Consider the following 24,796-nt stretch of genomic DNA (forward strand, 5'->3'; position numbering starts at 1 on the left):
CTGGAACAGGCTTCCCAGAGAAGTTGTGGATGCCCCATCCCTGGCAGTGTTCAAGGTCAGGTTGGACGGGGCTTTGAGCAACCTGGTCTAGTAGCAGGTGTCCCTGCCCATAGCAGGGGGGGTGGAACTAGATGATCCTTAAGGTCCCTTCCAACCCAAACCATTCTGTGATTCTATAATTCTACCTACTGCCTTCTTCCGTGTCTCTCTCAATCTCTCCAGTTTGCTAGAGATGCTGGTAAACAACAGCTATGAATTCCTAACCTCTGCTCAATTTCTGATGAAAAAGCTTCCCTCAAATCTCTTTTCTAACATTGGACTAATGCTCTAAGTCAAGCTGCCATAAGATTTATTCCTAGCTGAATGGGAACCTTCAGTGTCCAGTAGTTCTCCAGCTTTCTACATCCTGGAGACAGTGTTCCCAGAGATCACAAATTGATGGTCTCGGCAAGAATCCATTTTGGACACAAGGCATTCCAGAGGTTGTCATGGCACATCCTCATTCAGTTCTTGCCCTTCTATACAACACTGTGCAGCACAAATAGCATTAATTAAAACTAATGCTATTTGTGGAATATGTTTTGTCTTACATCAGGGCTTGTCTCAGTACATAAGATCCTGCATGTGAGATATAAACCGTACACACAGTCATGCAACTTTTGTCATGGTATTCCTTAAACTTTATCTATTTGTATGGGTGGGAAATGGGTAAAGACAAGAAACATTCCTTTGGAAACAGAGATATCTGATGAAAGAACACAAAACCAGAGCCAGTGCTACACAGTTTCACTTGCATGTTCAAAACTGATTGTCAAAGGCACAACGAAGTTTCAAGCATACAGATATCACTAAAAAGTAATCCTAGGTATTTCATATAAGCAGCAAGCTACAGGGAAATGTTTTAAACTTGTTGCTCATGCAGTAATAATACTACTACAAGGCAGGGAGACATAGTCACTTATTTGACATGGGGATGTAAGCACATTTTTCAGGTACTGACATTGCACTTGTTCATGGTAATAAAAAATAGAAATCATTGTTTATTTGCTGGCACAGGAGTTGAAACTTGTCTTCCGTTTTAGAAGACCTTGTTGTTCTCCTTCCAGTTTGTGCACATGAGCAAGGATTGAGATTAGGGGCAATAGGTCGGGAGAAACAATCATTCCATAGCATGTAAAACTGATAGACCGTGTATTTAGCCACAGAAATATCTTTAAGCTTCCTAAAACTTCACCATAATTTGATTAGGTGTATGGTATTTTTTTCAGCTTCATAAAACATTAATGCTGTTTGCATCTCTCTTTATTTTTTTACTTTATTTTTCCAATTATTTCTACTTTATGGAAATCTGCTGGTATTTGTACTGCTTGAAAAGATTGCCTCAAATAGAAGATGGCAGCTTTTGAAACATTAAACAATGATTAGACAGGCATTGGGCCAAAGAATTGTGTCAGTTAGGAGCAAAGGAACAATGCAGCAGCAGATAGTAAGCTAACTTGAAAGAACTGAGAGCACTTAGCAATTCCAACAAGATTTTCTCTGCTGCCAAACCAAAACAACAACGATTCGTGCTGCCATATTATTTAGCATTCATCATGATTCTAAATTATTTATTGGAGAGTTTATACTGCAGTGCAGACAAACCCTGTTACATTTAATGAAAGGCAAATTGTCCTTTGAGTTGGCATCAAAAATATCTGTGAGAATGCTTTGGAGCATCCACCATTTCTCTCAGATTACACTTGAAGGGAAACTAATATTTAAAAAAAAATATCTGTTTATTCACCTATTCCATTGCAAAATACCATAGAGATGCAGCAGGAGGCTAATGGGGAATACAGCTCCATGCAGGTCCCCCAGTCAGAAGTCTTTGCCTATCAGACTGCCAGGAGAGCAAGATTTGCCTTATCCTGTAGGAAGTAGGTTGCAGAACTTACTCAGAAAACTAACAGGCTTCTAGACATATGTGAAGATCATAAAGAATATGAAGGGTGAGTTTTTAGTATATAAACTGTATCTCTTTCCATTTGGCTCGCACCTATATTTCTCTCTACCCAGACTCTCAAAACAGACTTCCAGTAAGTGCTGTTAACAAGGACTCTGGTTATGGAGGCCCAAGAAAAAACAAAACATCTTTTCCAAATAAACTGGGTGAGGAAAAACAAGCAGAAATTTTCACTCTCATACAGCCTAAGCTCTAAGTCTTCATTTTTCCCATGTTAATTCCACCATCATAAATGGAAGTTTTAGCTTTTATGTCTAGTTTCATCACAGTTTCCATAAGGTTTTAAGCAGAGCTTTCCCAAACTTCCCAGGCTGCTACTTGAAGTATACTACTTAAAGTATGTTACTTCTCCAGTGCAAAAGGAAAGAACACCATCTGAGCAATGGCTCCACAAATAACTAACAGCAAATAATTTAAAATTTGATCATCCAATATACTTGGAGAACACTTTCAAAAATGAAATGCCAAGCATATCTACAGAAAAAGTATGCCAAAAGAAAAGTCAACATGAATTGATTTTTTTATTCACAACAAGAATTCAAATATCCTTTGATAAAAGGTTCTATACTTGAACTTTAGACTTACAGTAGGTTCCACAATGTCTTTAAAACATCTAGCAATGCCTATACATGTGCCTTTGTGTATGCCTATTAGGTGAACACAGAAGAGTCTGTAATTTATTCATATATTTGTGCTAACTGATTTTTATCATTTGGTGATACACTCAAACACCCTTAAATATTTCCTTAGGCAAATCTCTTGTCATGTATTGGACGCTTCAGCATATTAAGAATTTTCAGGTTCTATCACAAAGAAGTTGAAGTGTTTGAAATTCTCAGCTCTGGCAGGAAGTTTTACCATCAGTTTAAGTTAAGAAATCAGCATTAATTTTGTGTAAGTTACCTTTTTACTAATTTTTCTTTTTAAGAAAAGTATGCTTGGGTTAGGCAGAAAAGGTAAATTTTAATGAAGTTCATTTAAAAGTCAGTTTGTATTTCTCACTTTGTATAGGAGTCTATCTTTTAACTCCTTTGCTTAACACTACAGAGTGTTTTCCCCACCCCCTGTCAAACTCTTGCAAATATAAGTACCATTCTCTTGATAAGGAAAGAGAACAAAATCCTTTAAAAAGTCATTCAGGTTCTTAACAGCTTACATTACTAGAATATCTCAAATGCAAATTCTACTGGATGCAAGGAGATGTCTGGATACTTGATGAGAAAAGATGTCAAAAGGAAACAATCCGATCAAACCAGAGTTACCTTACTGCCATCAACAGACATCAGCACTTCTCTCACAAGTTCTACATGACTGTTTGTCACTGCATTGGATCTACTCATATAGCTGCTACTTAAATTTCGTGAGATGTGTTTGAGAATGTTATCAATGGAAACCATTCAAGCATTCTTGAAGGCAAAATAATCCCACAAACATGAGAAAGGGAAGAAATGGGAATTATTTTTTTTTAATCAAGTAATTTCTCAGAGATCTTTAGTAATTAATTTTAAAGCTAAAATCACAGTAATGGTACTGAGAAGCGGACCAAGGCAGCATTTATACGCTAGCATTCTTAGTCAGGATGCCACCAGCCAATAGCACTTCCAATGCACATGGGGTGAATTCCTCATTGCTACTAGAACTTAAAACTAGCCTGTTCTTACTGAATTTGACTGCAGCCTTCAACACTGTGGGCCACATATTGTTTCTGAAGCACACCTGACACAGGTGATGCTATTTCCTGTAAGCTGGCCCAAATCATTCTTCCAAAAGATTCCAAAGTGCCAATGTGCAGCTATTTACCATCACCTAAGAAACTTCAGCTGTATTGTCTGTATTGGGCTTTGATATGATCAGTAAGTAACCTGAGAGCACATATGTCTGTGCTTACACTAAGGATTGTGTCATTAGAGGATGGCAGAACAGACACAGGGATGAAGAACAAGGAAATACTAACTGTGCATTGCGCTGCTTGACATATATAGGGTACACAGCATACGTGAAAGTGATACATAGTATGATTGGGATTCAAGCTAAAACAAAACCACAATCAAAAAATGCCAGTATAGCTTTCAGTTTCATTTGCTATATGAAAAAAAGATAATATACAAAAAGCTCTAAAACTACTGCTGAAATCATCCCTGCATTTTGTTTCCTATCTCCAGTTTTTCAGCATTTCCTATATTGTAGTTCAGATACTCCACTTTACTACCTGCCATTAGGATTAAATCTGGCATGTAGATACCACTGAGATGATACTTAAATTAGTTCCTCTCATGCTGAAATGAGATACATTGTTATTTCAATCTTAAAGCTTAGTTTAATGGCAATGGGCTTGTCTGATTAGAAAAAAAAAAGAATTATCTGGTGATAAGGTTTGGGTTGCATAAAATAACTTTTTCCCTATTCTGCTGCCTACGTTAAACTGCAAGTACAGAAAATGCTGGTTTTAGAAGCGGCTGTTCTGTCCTCCTGGACTTGCTGTACTGAATCTGACATAAAAGAAGGTATTTATTAGACTGCAACAGTGCAAGCATATTAGGACTGAAAGCGTTAAATTACCTTGTGGATGGAATAAAAGATAAGATGACCATATATTAACTTTCAGCAACTGCTGGCTAGGGAAGATTCAGTTCACAGTATTATATGAACGTTTGAATCAAAAACTCTCATGTCAGGAGACTGCAATAAAAACTCTGCTGCCCACTGATGACCCCCAATGTGGACAGAAGTTAGGCTATCAGCTTTCACACACATTGAAATTTTTCTTCTCCAACCATAGAAAGAGACTGAACTATATTATATTGCAGATGATTAAAGTAACTGTTCTTTTGAAAGACCGCTTTGTCACTGCAAACACCTGCTGAGCACACACTTCCACAGAGGCAAAAGGTCCAACAGATGTGTGAGTTCTCCAGGATGCACCAGAAGAGCCACACTTAGCTGCAGTGGTCCTGCAGCCCCACCTCACTCTCACAGCGCTGCAGTTTCCCCAACCTTCCAGAAAACGAAGGCTAAGGACCTTCCCCGTAAGTTATACAGAATGGAGAATGTGACAGTTCCCATTACAAAACAAAGCAAACTGCATGCTGGTTATCAAACAGCTTTCATACAACTATAATTACAATGCTAAAAAAATCAGAGCCTTGCCTCCAGCAAGGGATGCTATCCCCACCCCCATGCGTGACTGAACACAAGGCAATGTTTCAGTCTGACACAGCATGGAGTTCAGACATGGGAGAGTTAGAAACACTGATCTAAAAGAATACAACATAATTATTTTTGAACGAAAGCAAAAGAAAACGGAAAAACATGTCTGAAAAGGAGGTGTCAGAGAGAAAAAGGAGGAAAATGGGACAATGATAAAAATATGCCACGAAGGAGCAGAACACTGCTGGGGGGAGGAGGAAGGGAGGGAAGGAGGGGGAGATGGATGGATGGATGGATGGATGGATGGATGGGTGTCAGGCAGGAGTTTAATTACTGGGGCTAAAGGCAAGGGGAGCTGAATGATGTGATGGGAAAAATGGAGGAGTACAGTTTGTGAGAAAAAGCAGCAAATACTGGCGTGGAGGAGATAGGGAGAAGAGAAGAGGTGTGGGTACACTGGAATTTGAGAACACGGAAAATGGAGACCCCAACTGAAGGACACAAGCTTATATAAAGAAGGATGAGGTGTATGGAATGGGTGCGAGGAAGTGAACATCCAAAAAAAGCAGACTGCTAGGGTGGAATGAGGAGAAGGAAAGTGGACTGAGGGAATAAAGACTGAGGATTTAGACCACCTCTGGATGAAAAAAGAAGGAAAAAACACAGGAGGAGAAAAAGGGGTGAAGAGTGATAAATCAAAGCAAAAGAGGGGCAAGAATAGTTGGCACAGATGGCCTTCTTAATCGGCAGTGTCCCTCTCTTTTCTGCTCTGTTGCTCACTTCCTTTTGATATCCTACTCCACAACCTCTTCCCTTTAAAGCAGGAATCAAATACAATGTCACAAGGACTGACAAGTAAGAGGAGAGAGCAGTCTGCAGCCACTCTAGGACATCATCTTCAGGACCTACTGTCCTTATAAAAATCTCACAGTCCATTTACATTAGTGTTCTTAATTTTTTCCACAAGAGTTTTGAGCTGCATCGCCAGGCATCATTGGGACATGAATCAGTGTTCACATACTCCTCTCTCTCATACCTCAGAATACGAACAACATTCCTCATTCTGCTAACTTCTGCTGACTGCTGAAATAGATAACCAGAAGCAAAACATAGTCCACTGCCCATTTTCTTCAGATGCATCCACAATAGCTGGCACACAAGCCAAAACACACCACCTCACTGCAGTCCTAGCATCACCGCAGAACATGTAGCAGTAAACATATGCTCAAAGAATTGTCTTCATTTATTCAAGTTTCAGTGCTAAATGTTACTATGCAAGTAAAATGCATAGTTTGTAACAACAGCTAACGTTCTCAAATCTACAGTGGAGACAGACTTCCCGGTCTATACATAAATATATGTTTTTTAGCATCTGATTCTTAAAGAGCATTACACAGCCCTCTTTCATGTCAATCCCTGCCACCACTACTGAAAGCTTGCTTGTATAAAGACTGTGCAATAATAAGGATTTCAGCATCAAGACCTTTAACTAATGAGGGAAATGAATCTAGGCAGATAAAGAAAAGCCTTCACAATGCATAAACCATGACCCAAAAGTGAATGCAGGTTTGAATAAAGTTGGGCTTCTTCCTTGTTTTTAAATGTTTTTATTTGTCTTTGAATTTTGCTGGCATTCAGGTAAGAGAAGAACAAGAAGCCAAACAGAAGGACGGCAAGTCCTAAAGTTTCCCCTATAAGATTGTTATTAATAGGTTTTTATATTCATAGTTGTCTGGTCTACAAGTAAACCATCTTCCAATTATGCTGTAATATGAAATCTAGCATGCATTTGAACAATACTTTTGAGGTTTATTCATCACTGCTTTTATAAAGAAAAAAAAAATCAAACAATATTCTATTCCCAAATATCTCTTAAAAATAACCAAAGAAGAAATACACCTTTCTAATGAAAAGCTCTGAATGCTTTTTGAAAAGTTTCCTTTTATTCACTGTTTTGAGGACAATGTTGCAAATCTCTCAAAGGTGTTACAGTTGCATCTGACCCACTTTCTACCCCTCTGTGCTAATTCTCTTCAACACTGCAAGTCATAAAATTAGCATCCTGTGATTCCCAGCATTATTACTGCAATTCAATAGCTGTATTCATGGAAATGTCAAGACAAAATGAGAATCGTTAAACTGAACATGTTAGAATATTTCATTCATAAGTAATGATTCAAAGAAAAAGGAAGAAACCTTATGAAATCTGAGCCTCTATTGCAACATTTATTATTAACTTTAATATGAAAAAGTGTCAGAGGATGATAATTATTGCTATAATATAAAATTTTGTAAGGCATACTCTGGACACATTAATGCATACTGCCTCACCATGAAAGTGAACATATCATGGCTCACAATGAGCTTTTTAGAGAGATTTCATATCATCTTAAAATATCTTCAAGAGGTGCTTCATAATGCAGCGGGGCTCAATGCCAGCAAAAGGACTCAAAAGCCAAGACAGGACTCCAGTGGCACAGCAGGTCACCACCCTGTCCCCAGAGGGCATGAGGCAACAAGCCAGAGAGTGAATAAAACACTCTTCCAGTAGTCTCCAGCTCAGGCAATACTTTTTCTGAATACATTCCTGAGGTCTAATTAACTACCAGCAGTCATGGGCATGGTCACTTAAAAGTTTTTTTAAAGCCTCTTCTCTGCAAATCCCTCTCCTCAAATGTATTGAGTTAGCTGGAAAACTCTGCTACTTCTCAAGGCAAAAATGAATAAATTATTTTATTGCCAAGTTATAAACTAATTATCTCTGAAAAGCAAACAGTGCTCCTGAGGAGAATAGGAAGGATTCTGATCTGACAGACAGCACTTAAAACTACAGTAAGACAGCTGAAATGTGTGCAGTTGCTCTATTTCACACCAATGTGACTGAGACCCGAATGAGACCCAAATGAATAACACTGATATTTGGTTTGGTTTTTTTTAATAAATCTTTTGTTCTCGTTATACAGTACACAGGTACTCACTGAAATGCACTTTTTTTAACCTTCAACTAAATTAAATTTTAATACTAATGTACCTGACAGCATATATGAAACATTTCAGTGTTATGCTTAGCAGAATTCCACCGGAAAAGATGGTCTGGCAAAATACACATATTAAGCCATGCAAATGACTTTATTAAAATAAAGGAACAAAATTTTGGGACCTGTTAAATCTATTTTCTGCTTTTAAATGGCACACACTGGCATTTTCACGGTTCCCTAACTTGAAACATTTATTTAAAAAAAGGAAAACTTCACAAAGAGATTAATTGAGGTCTCCTGAAACATAATTGGGAACTTGAAAAACTGCACTGAGGTTTAGAGAAAGTCATAGATAATTTGCTTGACATACCTTGAAGTGCATGAAATAAAATACTATAGCTTATATCGTTCAAGACAAATGAACAGACTTTAGCCATACACTTGAATATAGGGTTTCTGAAATCAGCCTTCTGGAATTTTAAAAAGCAACTAGTTCTTTCACTGCTCTTTTCTGAAACGCAGATCTACTGAAATTAGAGATGAATCCAAGTGTTCATTACCAGATTCAGAATTTGGCTTGCAGCAAGAATTTATACCAATTTACCAGTATATTGCTTCCCCCCAAAAGCAGGAAATTCTGGTGCCCTCCTCTAGTGACAATCATCATATCTGCTTTTATTTTAAATCACTAAGCTATATGAATCCAACCAAATAGCACAAGAGACTCAAAATAAAAAATGTGTTCATTTGCACTCTGCCCAATCTCTGTTCTTTTTCTTTCTAGTCACTTCCCATAGTGCAATGTTTCTTGCCTGTGAAATCCAAGGCTGTGGCATCACAGAAAAAAAATCTTACATCAAGTTATAAAAGTTCCCATCCCCAGCAAAAGCCTGAGAGTAAACATACTGCTTACAATTAGGATTCTGACAGGTCCCTGCGAGAAGCAGAGTCTAGAGCCAGATGCAAGCACAAAGCAAGCTTTTGCCCCCTTAGGTAACATTACAGGGAAACTCAGAGTAACCCACTTATCTTACAAGCAGCAACAGTTGCAAGCTAAAGAGCTACTAACAAAAACATAGGATGACACTAAATATAAAGGATTAGTTTCAGCAATGCTAGAAGGGAGAAAAAAATTGAAAATAGAATATTGTAAAAGCAAAAACAAATTGTAAAATAAATATTTCAGGATTTAAACTAATAATAGAAAAGCCCATAAATCATCTTTACAATTGCTGCCTTTCCTACCAAACATCTATCCTCTCCAAATGGATGCCTATTACCACGCCATCAGCATACATTATGGGATAAAGAGGACTGTAGGAATCTAATTTACTACTGTGGGGAAGAGACGTCAGAGATAGGGTTAGAGAAGTCACAGAAAATCCTGGAGAGACTTGAATTTTTCTAGGAGACTAAGTATCACTCTGCACACTGTGATTTTGTATAGAATGACATGTCACACCAAGCCAAGACAGCCAAACCAAAGGTTACCTTCCCCTCAATTTCTGTCCTGTTTAGGGCCAGGAACCTAAGGATTTAAGGCACTGGAGGCTAAGAAAGGCAGGTCTGAATAAAAGGCACAGCCACCCATAAAAATATGATACTGTACAGTGCCAATATTGGTAGTAACAAAAAATGCGGCTGAAGAGGTCTTCCTGAAAGATTAAGTGGTTCTTGTGATTTCTTATCTATTTCAGGTAAGAAATAACGAAAAAGAGTAATTTCAACAAGCCCATAGAGCACAGTGCAAAGTGTATTTGTTAGTGAGCTCATCACAGTGATGACAGGCTCTTAGACCACTGAAGTTTCTGACATTGCTCTGCAATGTGCCCACTGGAATAACTGTCTGTAAATTATAGAAAATCAGACTCAAACTCTAGAAAGCACTTTTTTCAGCCAGATTTTCTTTTTCTATGGCTGCCTTGTTGCCAGTCCCTCTGCATCCAGAGGCCTCAGACCCTGTGGCACCAATAGCCACTTAGATTCATTGAGCTCCTAGCATCACATTAACTGTACCTGTTTGAAAGCTGCAGGAGTGAATTTCTACAAACACATTCCAGAGCCCAAGTCCACCAGCCAAAGTTGTATTTTAATTTTAATTTTCTCCTATCAAACTGCCATATATTGCATGACGGAATGGGCAAAAATTAAGGCCACCAAGAGTGCATCAGTAAAACAACATGTCAAATGATTGAACTACACACTGAAGCAAATCAAAAGTCTACCTCAGTTCACAAGATGTTTCTGAATCACATGTATGCCTGCTGACACGTTGATTTTTTTTTTTACTTTGCTAATAGTTTACTGTTTCATGTGATTTTTTTGTTTACTTCATTGCATTGCTACATCATAAATTGTGCCATATACTAAGAACAGCAACTCATAAATCCTGCATGACAATTTACCCACACTGTTCCATAAGCAGATGTTTCAGAAAAGCTTGGTCAGCCTTAAGTAACTCTAAACACAGTATTATTCACTGACACTTGAATTAGTTTTGACATAAGCCTACATCAAGTTGTTGGGTTTTGTGTGTACTTTAAAGAGTCAGGATTTTACTTTTTCCTTCATTGATAGTCAGCAGAAGAGGAGATGATAGAAGAGAAGTGCATAGCCTGGGGTGGGAAACTTATTCACTTGTTTCCCAGCTTCTATTTTGGACAAATCTGAGATACATTTATGATCAGCAGTGAGTCACAGGATGTAGCTACAGGGATCCCATAACAGCTGTAAGGATGGCAAGGATAAGAGAAGCCCTTTGTTCAGCATTTTCCTTCAACAGGATAAATTCAGATTCTCCTCGTATTTTAGGAGTTTAGAATTCACCCACCATCAGAGCAAAAGTTTTTGTTAAGTTCAGCATCCTGTGCTTATTAAAATTTCACCGCTAAAGTTGCCAGAAAATAAGTCTTGTAAATAATGCCCAGCATGGCCTCATTGACAAACACCCAGGCAAGTACTGAACAATCAGATATGGGCAGTCCAGTCCTTCAGATCATGGAGAGCAAAATCTGGGTACATACAGTAGAAAAGCAGCAAAGTAAATGCTGTCAATGAGGAGAGGAGAACTGGAAACCTAAAGAACATGTCCAAGAAACACAAAAAGGTGTTTTATACAAAAGAGAAAGTGAGTACACACGTGCAATCATACAACTGAAACAGGAAGAGCACAGAGAGCATATAATCTGGAAAGCACTCTGAAGTACTAAAACTTACATCTCTCATCTATTGTTACACTCAAAGTTCTGCTTACCAGACACCTTAAACATACAGAAACAGCATCCTCTCTTTGAACATACTCTTTTTAACATGCCCCACTTGTGCATATTTGAAGACAGCCCAGCAAGACCGAGATGAAGAAGGGAGGAAATGCACTGACAACGTTTGAAATGCCAGTGGGATGAGGATGAGCCTGAATTCAAGGATTCTCATGTATGATCCAACCTCAGGGCGGGGGAGGAAAGAACAGAAGCAAAACCTCTTACCATTACTACTGTTATCATCAACTAAAATAATCTCTTTGAGCAGGTGAGCAGGAGTCCGGTCAATGGCTGAATGAATGGATCGCAGAATCACAGAGAGAGCTTCATTGACAAATATGAATACAATGCTGACCTCAGGAAGCCTGTCAGGAAATGTAAGGTTTCTGCACCTGAAGAAAAAGGTAAAAAAAAAAAAGAACAAACAAAAAAAACCCAAGATGTAAATTGTTGGAAGTCACAATGTCAACACAAATTGTTTCAGAGAAATCTATCCCCAGCCATAAGACTGATAAGAGAGCTTTTGTAGGCACAGATCAGAAGGTCCCCATACCTGCTTAGAGCACATATAGGCAAGAACCAAATGAATTACTATCTAAAAAAAGGAATCCCTGAAAACAATCTTGTGAATCTGCCTGTGCAACCAAGGCCTAGAGTGAGCTCACTTTTCCACCCGAGGCCCAAAACACTGCAAACCAGATGCAAACTCTTGTTTAAAGGCAGCTTCCAACAGCAGTTCACAATGCCTTTCTGGACAGTGCAGACAGGAATAAACAAGAGACTTAGCCCCTTACTTTTAAAAGCACCTGCTTAATAGCCACGTTAATTGTTTTTGCTACAGAATCTACCATCTATGTCAGTCAAAATCAGAGGTTTCTTTCTCAACTCAATAATAACACAGTAAAGATCCAGGTCCAAAGAACATCCTGCTACAAAAGCTAAGACAGACAGTGTAGCCAGAAAAACAGGTACAAGGATGGAAAACTTCTTTGTAAGCTCAGTCAAGAGGTTTAATCAAAATGAGGAATACTCTCATAACCTGGTGGATTTTTCTTTGCTTTTTAAAAAAATATATATCTTAGCCACAATCTAATTTGCTTATGCAAACAGCAGTATGGAAGTGCTGCCCACAACTTTGAAGTTCCTTAGTGTTTTATTGGGTTTTTTCCTTCCTTCATTTCAAAAAGGATTCAGATTTTGTAATTTTATGAAGAATAGAAAGCCTTTTTACAAATTTATATCTTTTAAACTGCCAGCAAAACTTTTGCTTTTTTAATAAAGCCACAAGTTAATTAAGTAAAAGTAATTAACTTTTCTCTGAAACTTTTAGTATTTTGATGCAATGTTTCTGAACAGCAATTAATTCTACCTTTTTCTCAGATCTGAAACTATTTACTAGGATGAAATTAGGCCACAGGCTGACCCAGGCATCATTTCTAGATAGGCTCTGGAGATGGAAAAGATTGATGTTAATGCTCTTCTCTGCCGCCTGACAACACTGAAGTGGCTATCTTCTCTCAAGATGTCTAGATTCACTACATCCAGGGACTCCTGAAAGCTGTGGAAAGCATTACTAACAGCCAATGTTTAGCATACAGAAAGCATGGATGGATTCAGAGTTCTTAAATCATGCTTGAATATGACTCCTTGAATAAATTTGTTCTTCAGTTTGAAAAGAAAGCATAGCATTTTTTTGGATTTTGTATTTTAATCTGTATAGTCAATAAATACAGAGAAGTATCGCAAAAGCATTACTCTTCACATGCTGGATGTTGCACAAAAATTAAGTTCAATCAAGATGATGAGTTTATGTGTATGTTTTTAAAGCTTCTAAAAAGAGTCAGTGTACAGGACACATGACACCCCAAAACACTGAGATACATATAATATTCAAAAATTCAGCTGGTCAACCAATTTTCTCAATTCAGTCATTAGTTTTAAATTGATAGAAATCACATTAAAGATGTTATTTAATATTTCAGATACTTTTCTCTCTGTGACCATGTGAAAGAATTATATAGACAAGCAAACCAAAACACAATCTTGAAAAAGTAATGACAACAGTTTTAGTCTTAAAAGGTGTACTATACATTGTTTTACAAGCTGGTTCATCTTTCAGAAACAAATAAGAAACCTGTTCACAAAGATCCACAGCTTTTTGTTCCATGGCATTCAATACAAGAGAGAAACAATTAAAATGGTGTTTGCATTTACCAATTCCCACTTGTAGCTTGATCTTTTGGCAGCATAAAAATCAAAACTTACTTTCCAAATCAGTTTGTATTTCTACTGGTGTGTTACTCCTGTATTTTCACTTGTAAGGGAGCTTTCAGCTTTAAGCATCAGACTGAAAAGTTTCCTTTGAAGCTTTCAGGAGGGCTGAAAGCATGTATTCTCATAAAGGCTTACATTTGGACATCTTCTACACCTGGCCTTTAAAAGCAGGTGCAGTTATGATTCTTACTGGTTTGGGGGAGTTTTGCTGGCAATGAAGATTTTCTAAGAAGGAACTATCAACAGATTCACAAAGGAAATCTAAATAATAATCTAAATATTGCATCTTTCAGCAGATTGATAAGTAACCTCTAAAGTACACAGCTGCTCAGAAGCACACATCCAAGACAGGAAAGGAGGAGCTTTCTCCATGAAGCACTATGGGCCCTCTGAATTAATCAGAGGCATAGGTACTTTCCTAGAGAAAAGAACCTGAGTGGTTTTTATGCAAAAATAAAACACTACATCAAGAGGCAGAGGGAGGTGCCTTTTCTTCCAGAAGACAACTAGTGCAAGGCAGCACTGGTTTTCTCTCTTAGCCAGTAGTTCAGGAGTTAAAACCTTCAACCAGGACAGAAGGAGCATGAGTTCAATCTTCTCTGATCTCCCCAGAGAGGTACCTAACTACTTGCCAGCTCTGTGTATTTTCAGTCGCCCTTTTCAGAGTCATTTGTCATGGTTTAACCCCAGCCAGCAACTCAGCCCCACACAGCCGCTCACTCACCTCCCTCACAGTGGGATGGGGCAATCAGAAGTGTAAAGGTGAGAAAACTCGTGGGCTGAGATAAAGACAGTTTAAGAGGTAAAGCAAAATCTGCACATGCAAGCAAAGCAAAACAAGGAATTCATTCACCACATCCCATTGGCAGGCAGGTGTTCAGCCATCTCCAGGAAAGCAGGACTCTATCATGCATAACAATTACTTGGGAAGATGAACGCCATCGCTCCAAATGTCCCCCTCCCCTTCCTTCTCCTTCCCCCAGCTTTACACACGGAGCATGATGTCATATGGTCTGGAATAGCCCTTTGGCCAGTTTGGGTCAGCTGCCCTGGCTGTGTCCCTTCCCAACTTCTTGTGCCCCTCCAGCCTTCTTGCTGGCTGGGCATGAGAAGCTGAAAAATCCTTGACTTAGTCTAAATATTACCTAGCAACAACTGAAAACATCAGTGTGTTATCAACATTCTTCTCATACTGAACTCAAACTATAACACTATACCAGCTACTAGAAAGAAGATTAACTCTGTCCCAGCCAAAACCAGAACACATTCCACTTTCTGTGGAGCAATTAAATGTATGCTAAGATGGAGCGATATCAAGTAAGCCTCTCTAGCCTCATGTTTAGGGTAAATTTCTTGGAGGAAGGACCTGTATTGTAGTACCCATTCCAATGGATGTTCATGCATTTTAAAACCCTGGGCTTCACTCTTCACAGCTATCTTCCAATCATCTAGATTATAATGCCACAGTAACTCTTGTGATCACTTTTTTTCTTTCCTTTGCAAGCTAATATTTATTGTTTTCATTTAAGAAGTGCTGCTTTGGCTAAAGGAATAAAGGCACCTTCACAGAGCCTGCAAATGAGGTGTCAGGGCTGGGAAGCAATACAGAATCACAGAATGCCTGAGGTTGGAATGAACCTCTGGAGGTCATCCTGTCCAATCCCCTGCTAAAGCAGCATCACCTAGAGCTGGCTGCCCAGGACCCTATCCAGACAGCTTTTGGGTATCTCCAGGGATGGAGATTCCACAACCTCTCTGGGCAACCTGTGCCAGTGCTTGGTCACCGTCACAGTAAAAAACTGTTTCCTGATATCCTGACAGATCCTCTGTGTTTCAGTTTGTGTCCATTGCCTCTGGTCCTGTCACTGGGCACCACTGCAAAAAGCCTGGCTCCATCCTCTTTGCAGCCTACCTTCAGGTATTTATACACATTGATGACATCCTCCCTGAGATTCCTCTTCTCTAGGCTAAACAGTCCCAACTCCATATACACACATGAGGTTTCAAATATTCTTAAGGAGAAAAGATAGTTCTCCACACCTGCCTCCTGTAACCTAGCGTAAGTATTTTAACCTTTGAAATCATTCATTAAAGAAAGGTCACCTTCCGTGGTGAACGATCTCTGCTTAAAAACACTGCCTAGATGACTGAGGAAGTAAAGCAGGCAAAAATTGACTTGGGCTCAGCACTGTCAAATTTGAGGTCAATCTTTGGCAAATGTGAATTTTAGGTGCCACCAGGGTTAAGTGGCATCTGAAAATAGGATTTTCAATGTGTACATTTCAGGCTCAAAGTGGCTGGGAGGTACCTATACTTATGATCATACTAAAATTTTTAAATACTAACCCTCACAGTTTTCCAAAAGATGCTAAGACCATTACAGATTCACTCCTTGAAGAACAGACCTGTTCATGGCACACTGTGTGTGTGCATGTGCATGCCATTCTGCACTGACAAAAAAAATTTCTTATGCAATCTGGGTATTATATGGATGTCATCTCTTACACGCAAGTTAGATGTACAAATTTGCATGGGTATAATGAGAAATTACTAACAAAATTCTAGTCTCCTGTACACCTTTATAAAGCTAGCCCATTTCCGTTTGATGTAATAATTGACATTTCATCTGAGTTTTGAAAATTGGGCTTCTGACAGACTATGAGCTAGTTAACAGGCTTAAACATACTGAAATAATTTTCAGTATTAGCCTGTAAAGAATCTACAAAGCCTGTTATTTTAGTGATTCACTTGCAGCCAAAATGCATAGAGAAATAAAATTGTCCAGCAAAAAAAGCTACAGCCAATCCATCTTTTAGCTGTCTAGGTTAGGCATAGTAATATTTATCCTCAGCCATACAAATGTACAAAGAAGATAAAAATGAAACTCTAGCAAAAATGGTAAGACATGTCACCTATCAGATAAAGAGTAACACAGTGATTTCGGAAAATATTTTAAATGGCAATGAAAATACACTGAAAATAGTTCAAAGAAGTTGCTGCCTTAATTTTTTTTTCTCCTCTGTCAATAAAGCTAAGGTTAAGATATATGTAAAATATACTTTTGTAAGAAATTAGTGACAAACTATATTCCAAAAATGTTCCAGATGACAAAACCAGCCCCCAAAACACTGCTGTCTTACCACAAACCCATGTATAAACTGAAATGTTCAAACAAAATTTCTGCTTCTGACATGTCTTCCATCCATTTAAAAGAAATTATTTGTATTGGTTTTCGTACCTGCATTCATTTATATATTTACAAATTAGATCACACTGGACAAGATTTTCCATTCTTTGGCAACTTGTGCTTACAAGAGCAAAGCGTTTAATGCTGTGAATGTCATTTGACTCCCTTTTTGCTCCACTGTACGTTAAAAGATAAATACATACAATACAAGTGAATAGAATTAGGCTCCCATTGTGTCTAATTTCTTGAGTCTTTTCGAATGGTTTCATTTTCACTGAGGGTACACTCCTGAATTGAGTTCATGTGTTCCTTCTTCACTTCAGACTCATTTATCATCTTTACTTCCACCTTGAATTCACTTCTTTTTCAATGTGTGTAGAGTTTTGCATTTTCCTGCCTACACTGTTTTTTGTATCAGATGATGACAATAAAAATTACCTACTTTTTTTTTATTTAAACAAATCAGAATGAAACAGCAGACCTCATATCATGCACAGAATGGAGAGCAATTGTGCAGTTTCACAAGTATGTCTCTCTTCTTCTTTATGCCAAGCTTTATGAGGAATAAAACTCCAGAATTCTAGGAACGAACAAAATAGCTACAAAGAAAGGGCGCGTGTATATGTGTATAAAACATGCTGAAGATAGAAAAAGGGAGGAAATTGCGTGGATCAAAATCTTAGATCCATTAAGCCCTAAAAATTGAACAGTTGCATGGCAACCAGCAACGTTCAAGTTTCAATGACAGCTCTGCCTCCGACTCATCCAGGGGTCTTGGACAAGACCCCTAACCTGTCCCTCTGCAAAGTGAGGCTCTTGCTAACAAAACAAATCCATGAAGTATAGAGCATATTTCAGTATTATGACTAAGTGATTTTTAAACATAAATTCTAAATATTATTTAGAATTACAATAATGAGTATCAGTCCAATGTAGCTAAAAAATTACCTCTAGCAACCTACTCTGCTAAATTACATTGGGCTAATAACACTAAAGTAACAGTTGCCATGGTTACCAGAAATTTAGAGAAACTCCTGGTGTTCTATTTCAAGCACAACTCTGGTAAATGGAAGACAGCATACATTATGAATCTTCTTTCAAATATTTGTCCACAAGAAAATTATATTTCTCTAGAATATATGCATTATGATAAGAATATTTAGTCAGTCACATTAAAGTTAGTTTAGAATAACTATGCAGTAAGAACAACAGAGCCAGAATGATTTCCTGTATTAATAACTTATCTCTGAGACCTTCTACAAATATGTATAAAAATTATGAAAAAGAATTATATTCTGCAATGTTTGAGAACCTTTCACCAAGAGTTACACAGGTATCGCAGCCAGCAATGCCAAGAGAACACTTTTTTTGTTTTAATCATTAAAGTATGTAATCTATTCCACATTTTTTTTAAAAAACACAGGATGCAATACAGTGTATTACTAAAACATTTGGGGTTAAAGTATTGTTTTAAGAACATATGTGGGAGGGACCTTTAGTTTCAACTGAATAAGAATTTCTCAGAAGCACAAGCAGGAACAGAATCGTATTTTCTTCAATATCTGGTAACATTTTGTCATCAGCCAAAATGGCAAATGGAAGTTTAAGATGTATGGGAGAAAAAAAAAAAATCCCATTCTGGCATAAATGAAATAAACAGCACTAAAACTCTTGCAAAAGAACTAAGTCTTATAAGAATTCCAGCTCAACTATTTCTGTTTATAATTTCATTTTGTGATCATTCTTCGGTTTTCCTTTTGCTATTATAAGTGTTAACTGAACTATGCTAACAAGGCTGGCGTTGAACAATACATAAAAAGGGATTTTTTCCTCATCTCTGAGGATTACGATCTATTACTACAGAACTACAGCCAGTAAGACAGTACTTCTGCTGCAAATCTAGAAATCTTTGTGGTCATCATCTTCTATTACAATGGAGCAAAGGCAGGCATACAATTGTGTGAGGAATTTGAATATAGAGTTAGTTACCATGTAACTATAAGTGAACATGGCTAACATTTTTTTCTCACCTGGCACCAACCCCTAAAAACAAACAAAAAGTTTGTAATAAGGGAAGATTAGATAACAGGCAGGGAACTTGATAAATACGCAGATAAGTTCCAAGATTGTAACACAAGAGTGATTAGTCCTTGGTCTCCTAAGCATCTTACAGCATAGATTTAATTATAACAGACTGATTCCCCACTTCTTTTAATAAAAGCTATTCATGTCGATAAAATTATACAATAAAGGTCCATTTTTTTCTTGGTACTTAAAAACAAGATCTTTCTCTGAATAAAGCAGTAATAACAGTAAGCTGGGAGTTGATTATCTCAATAAAACTCATTTTTGGATGAACATGAGAAGAATTCTGTACAGCTATTTGGCCAAAAATTGTTAGCCTCTCACAGTATTATGCCAGGGATTATTTGGAGTATGTTTCAGTGCAAATGTAAGCCAAGTGAAAAACATGACTAAAAAGAGACTGAGAGAAAATGAGAGAGAGAGTGTGCAGATTACTGCATCGCATCTTTCATTTAAAGGAGACAATGGGAAAGATCAAAACCAACAAGTGTACGTCATTATTAACTTAGGTTATTGTAGCATCTTGGAGATTGCATGCTGATTTGATATCACTGCTGGTGATATTAAATACATCTAGACCAGCCATTTGAGGAGATACATTCAGACAGGACAAACTGAAGCACAAATCGCAATCACAGGGGGTGGCTACCCAGGCAGTACACACCACTGCTATGAGTCAGTTTGAAGGCAGGCAAAAGTGAGACAAGAAAAAGCAGAATCAAAGGTAGAGAGATGAGTACAAGGGAGTGGGAAATATGACAGAGTTAAACGTTAGGTATTTAACAAGAATGCTGAATAATTTGGTAATTTTAGGACTTCTGTCCCAAACAATACAATAGGTAAAGTACTAGGCTTTTGTGCTCTTTTTAAAGGATTCCTTTGAAACATGAAATAGAACATACAATATTTATGCTATCTTTCATGACTAGAAACAAAAGAACTGGGTCAGAAATTAACATGGAGCCATATCCATCACTAACATAAGCCCAGTAAAACAGAACTATTTCACAGACACATGTGGAAGCAAACACTTACAGAATGCAAGTCTGTAAGAGCTGGTTTTTGGGGAGAAGCAGAGCTAACATGCAAATACCCAGCCTGAAGCTCACAGTTTGAGATCGCATGTTTTTCTTATATCAGTTTTAATAAAGGAAAAGTGTGATGTTTTGCACACTACATCCAGGACTGCATATACCACCATAACACTGATGGACATTTTGGACAGATGTACACACATAAACAGCTTTTGTCCTAAAATGCATCAATCTCCTCAACCAGCCAATGCTTAATTTTTCTCCCTTGTAGTCACTTTCTCATTCAGTGGATTTCCCACCTGCTCTGTTTGTGTCAACTTTATCACAAACCTAATTCTGCTGCTCTTCAAGGCTTCTACTATTGTCCCTTGCCGAATTGAGCCTCAAAGTAATACAATTTGGGACTGGTGAACTGTTTGAAACAAGAAGTACTCACAAAATGGACAAAGCCTTTCTCCGCACAGGAAACAGGACATCTCTGCACTTGTCTAGGTGCCAAACAGCACTGACTCAGCTAGGAAAAGGGCAAACCTGCTGCACACCAAATGCTATATCATACTATTTAGCAATCTCCAAAGAAGAAAAAACATCTGAGCTTTAAATGCTTCTTTTCCCCCTCCACCTTTCCTGCCTTTGCTTCTTCATATAAATACTGTTTTTACCAATGCAAAAGAAGTTTGGCTGACTGTAGTTACACTGACTGAAAAAGTTGCTTTATGCCTACTGGTCAGCTCCTTCATATCATATGGGCTATGCAGGAGCAAAACTCTGCAAAAATAGTTCCTCTGCTGGGGTCCTGCTGCATACCTCTTCTTCCACTACCCCTCGCTCTCTCATCACATAAGCAAAGAAGAATGTTCTCTCTCTTTCCCACATGTGCTTTGCCACACTGATCGGGCAACAAAAATTTACAAGCCAACAAAGTAGAATCCTAAGTGCATCCACTCAAAAGGAGATTTGGTACACAGCTTTAGGATCCCTAAACAACCTCACTTTTAATAATGTATTTCTGTGTGAGCTTGTTCAACATTTCAATCACAACAAGCTTTGTGGGTACTTACTGCCTGCCCTACTTAAAGTAATGAGCACAACAGAATTATAACTAACACAGAAGTATTATCCTGTTCCTGCACACAGTAAGGGCAACATTGCCTTCCTCGATGCTTCCAAGTTCATTAGAGGCAGTAGTTATTTGTTAGTCTGTGATGTAGATATGTTACGGGCTAACAGATCCACATAAGGGTGGTAAACAGCAGAGCACCCCATTTCAGCAGCAGAAAATAAATGGAGGCCTTGGGAAAGACAGTATAAGCAATGTTCCACAATACTGCTTGTACTATCTACTAAGTACTGCAAAACCAGAGCCTTCTTCAGGATGTGACGATTACTTCAGGAGGCTGGGATATCCAGGGGAGTTATTTATTACAGTCTGTATTGTAATAGATTATCTTGGACTGTGCTGGGGACTCCACTGTGCTAGCACAAATATTCACAGGGAAAAGTAACCCAATTCTGAACGTTTTATCACAGGACATGAGGCTCGTGGCTGTACAGAGGGTGAGAAACTACTCTGCAGTACCTAAAAACATGAGAAGGTCCCACTGCAAGGTGTGACGACTGCCACAGTCTGACCCAGCTGCAATCTGCCGGATGTTTCTGTCTGACTGATGGTCATTTTTTTCCAGAGAAGCCAGAGACAGGGGCTTGCACAGAGTGCACTGCCCTTACTACTGAATATGGTCTCCCACCTCTGCATCCCACCCACATTGGAGGACTGGGAAAGGTCAAATATTTGCTCTCTCCTCCACAAGTATCATGGCTCAGCAATCTCTAATTGTCCTCTGGTTTTCTCGTGGCATTAAATGTTGACAATATCAACCCTACAAAATCCTCTACGCTATAATACAGGGTTATTACATATGTGGAATAGCCTTTCGCACGGCAGAACCTTGCAAAGAAACACTGAGCTCCTCTGCAAAGTTATTTTGACATGAATTCTCAGAGCACTGCAGGCAGAAAGAAGGTCAAGGCTGAGTCATACCAATGTGATATAAAAGGGGTACTAACACTACACGTTCTTGGCAGATCACTTAATTCTCCCAGTCTCAACTGGGGCCAACCATATATGAATTACATTAGACTTCAGTTATACATATATTTCTGTTGTCTTTCCAACTTCCTATACTTCATATGATAGGTTATGAATACAGATGATAGACCACAGTTGAGCCCAGACATATCTATATGAACTCCATTCTTTTAGCTACCTGCCCACAAGCCTTTGCTGGGATTCTAATGTCACGCTGACTTTTGCAGAACCACTGCTAAATGCAGGCTAATGAGCTTGGTTAGACCTGGGCTAACTCCGTCCAGAGCTATTGTGGTACCCCTGTCATGCCTGTGCTTGTTCCTAGTCAGAACAGGAATACCACAACTGACTAAGGCCCAGCAAAGTTGATTAACTCTGTCTCCACGCCAAGTGCTGTGTACTTTCTTCAGACCAAGCTGTCCTTGGCTTTCATGCTACGCTGCTTGAGCCTAGTATCTGCCCATGGATAATTTAAACACATCTGTATAGACTCTGGAAGTGACTAATGCAATTGGCTTTAAAAACAGATGCTAAAAATCAGTTATTACAGTGGAAAACATAATCTTGCAGAGTAGGCTTTTTTCCCACAATAGCCATGCATGTACTCTTACACAGATGAGAATATGCATATCAGGAGTGGGAATTCTTTTTTCAGCAACAAGACGTTCAGAATACCCTGTAGCTCTGTACTCCACAGGGTGCCATAGATACAGCAAACAGTTTACATACTACCTGACAACACACTTCATTTCCTTCAGTATCAGAATTTACTACATTTCAGTGTCAGATTACCTGCTTGCTCCTGAACAATAATAAAGGGGGTAGGGGGAAAATACCTTCCTGAGCTACCATTACTAAGCCATTATTTTATATGCATGCGTCCATAAGCACATTGTAAAGTCTAACATGTTTCTGGCAGATAGTTAATTAAGGATCAAAAATCTCATAGAAATTAGGATCATGACTCATTTCTAACTGGAGTTTCTTTTAAAATCCCAACCGTAATTTATTTCTTTCAGCTACAGTAACATTCATTTTCTCTGTCTTTTTCATTTTTAAAACCTATAGTTATAAAAAATTTAGATTGAAATCATTCAGGAGAGTAATTTCAAAAGAGGTATAAGAACAGAAACATTTCTGTCATTGATGTCTTGTTAGTGACAGAAGATTTATTTTTCCTCTAAATTAGTTTACAATTTAAAAAAAAGATACTGTCCCTACAGACAGTGCTAAACTGATTTAACCAAAATACAAACATAATTGCATGGACTTTGATTTTCTTAAAGTCGTTATTTCAGCAAATCTACAACATAAATATTTCTAAAATGTAATATATAATAATTATAGCATAGATATATTTTAAATTGCTAACGTGCTGCCTGGAGTGGTGTTAATATCTTTTCATTAATATCAGACAACTTAATATACAACAAAATGCACTGCTTACCGCTTTAGTTATTAAAACATTTGGTTAAAATAAGTAAGATTACATCTTCAATTCAGTAAGTACCCATCATGTTTACTTTAATAATTTTTTTTTTAATGAGCTGCAAAAAAGCAGTTTTCCCTCCACCCATTTCCCCATCCCCAGAGCTGCTGTTTGTTCAAAGGATCAGATGTATCACCAAGGCTGAAAAAAAGTTGAGCATTAACTGTCTGTGTGAATGGTCCTACCAGACCAGGCCTCAAATGCACTGAAGGGAAGGTTGTTCACTCCCTTGGTCCCATCCATCTCACCAAGCCATTGTGCAATAACAGTGGCCATATTAACCCCACCTGACATGCATGCTTCCTAGCAGAGAACAGTCCACTGAAGGAGGCTCCATGGGCTTTCAGCTGGTACACACTGCTTGATTAAATCGCATATTTCACCAATAGAGCTCAACAGTTTCACCTGCTTACCGATCTTTATCAGACAGTTCTGGGCTTTCAAAAAGAGCAGTTCTTATTTTCGTCCTACCTTAGTCAGATACTGTGATAAATGTAACATTAAAAGGTTATTCTTTTAGCAATAAAACACTTGCTATCTAATGTAAATTGTAGGTGAGATTAAGGTTGCAAAGGATCTAAGGGAACTTTTAATGGATGCTTAGTGGGATTTTAACAGGACTTAATTTGAGCACTCTGGTACTTCAGGAGACATTTGAAACATCTAACCTTCATATATTTGATAGAAATTACTCATTCTGGCCACTGTATGTAACCTACCTTCTACGTGATCAAACAACATAACACTTCCAGGTGAAAAAGAGCTAACAGACTCTATAATTCAGGATCTACAATGCTAGGTTGAACTACAGCACTCACCCATTAGGCCTAAGGTCAGGCAAGGGCCTGTCCAGTGGCAAGCGATCGCTCAGGTAAGCATTGTAGCCATAATACTGGAATTGTTTAAGTGCGATACGTCTATTTTCAGGACTGAGATCCTGGCCCCAGTGAGCAAAGAGAGATGAATCAGTGAACGCTTCAGCAGGATTTTCTTCCAGTTTTGGTGGAGCTTCTACAAAAGACAAAGACAAAAAGAAGCAATTTTAGACTCTCATTCCAACAGGCTCTAGGGTACGTTACTTTAAAAAGCGTAACTTTAGGGAGAACACCACACAGAACAGCACGTGCTGCTGGCTTACAGCAGCCTGTAAGTCTTCACATAACATGCCCTCACATACCTCTTGTGGCAGTGTAACTATTAGCACCTAAGGTTCAAAATTTAATATTCAAAATACAATTAGTTAAAAAC

General features: G+C 38.2%; 1 protein-coding gene across 6 annotated transcripts in view; it reads right to left on the bottom strand.

Moving 5' to 3' along the window:
- Nucleotides 1-24,796, bottom strand: part of GALNT18 (polypeptide N-acetylgalactosaminyltransferase 18) — a 252,867-nt gene that overhangs the window by 106,050 nt on the left and 122,021 nt on the right. For all 6 annotated transcript variants that reach the window (XM_075048094.1, XM_075048089.1, XM_075048093.1 and 3 more), the window contains exons 3-4: nt 24,367-24,559; nt 11,616-11,782 (exon numbers count right to left, since the gene is read on the bottom strand). In XM_075048094.1, the coding sequence (XP_074904195.1) occupies nt 11,616-11,782; nt 24,367-24,559 (360 nt within the window). The remainder of the gene's footprint in view (nt 1-11,615; nt 11,783-24,366; nt 24,560-24,796) is intronic.

The sequence above is a fragment of the Buteo buteo genome, chromosome 16, assembly GCF_964188355.1.
Source record: "Buteo buteo chromosome 16, bButBut1.hap1.1, whole genome shotgun sequence".
NCBI classification, from domain to species: Eukaryota; Metazoa; Chordata; class Aves; order Accipitriformes; family Accipitridae; genus Buteo; species Buteo buteo.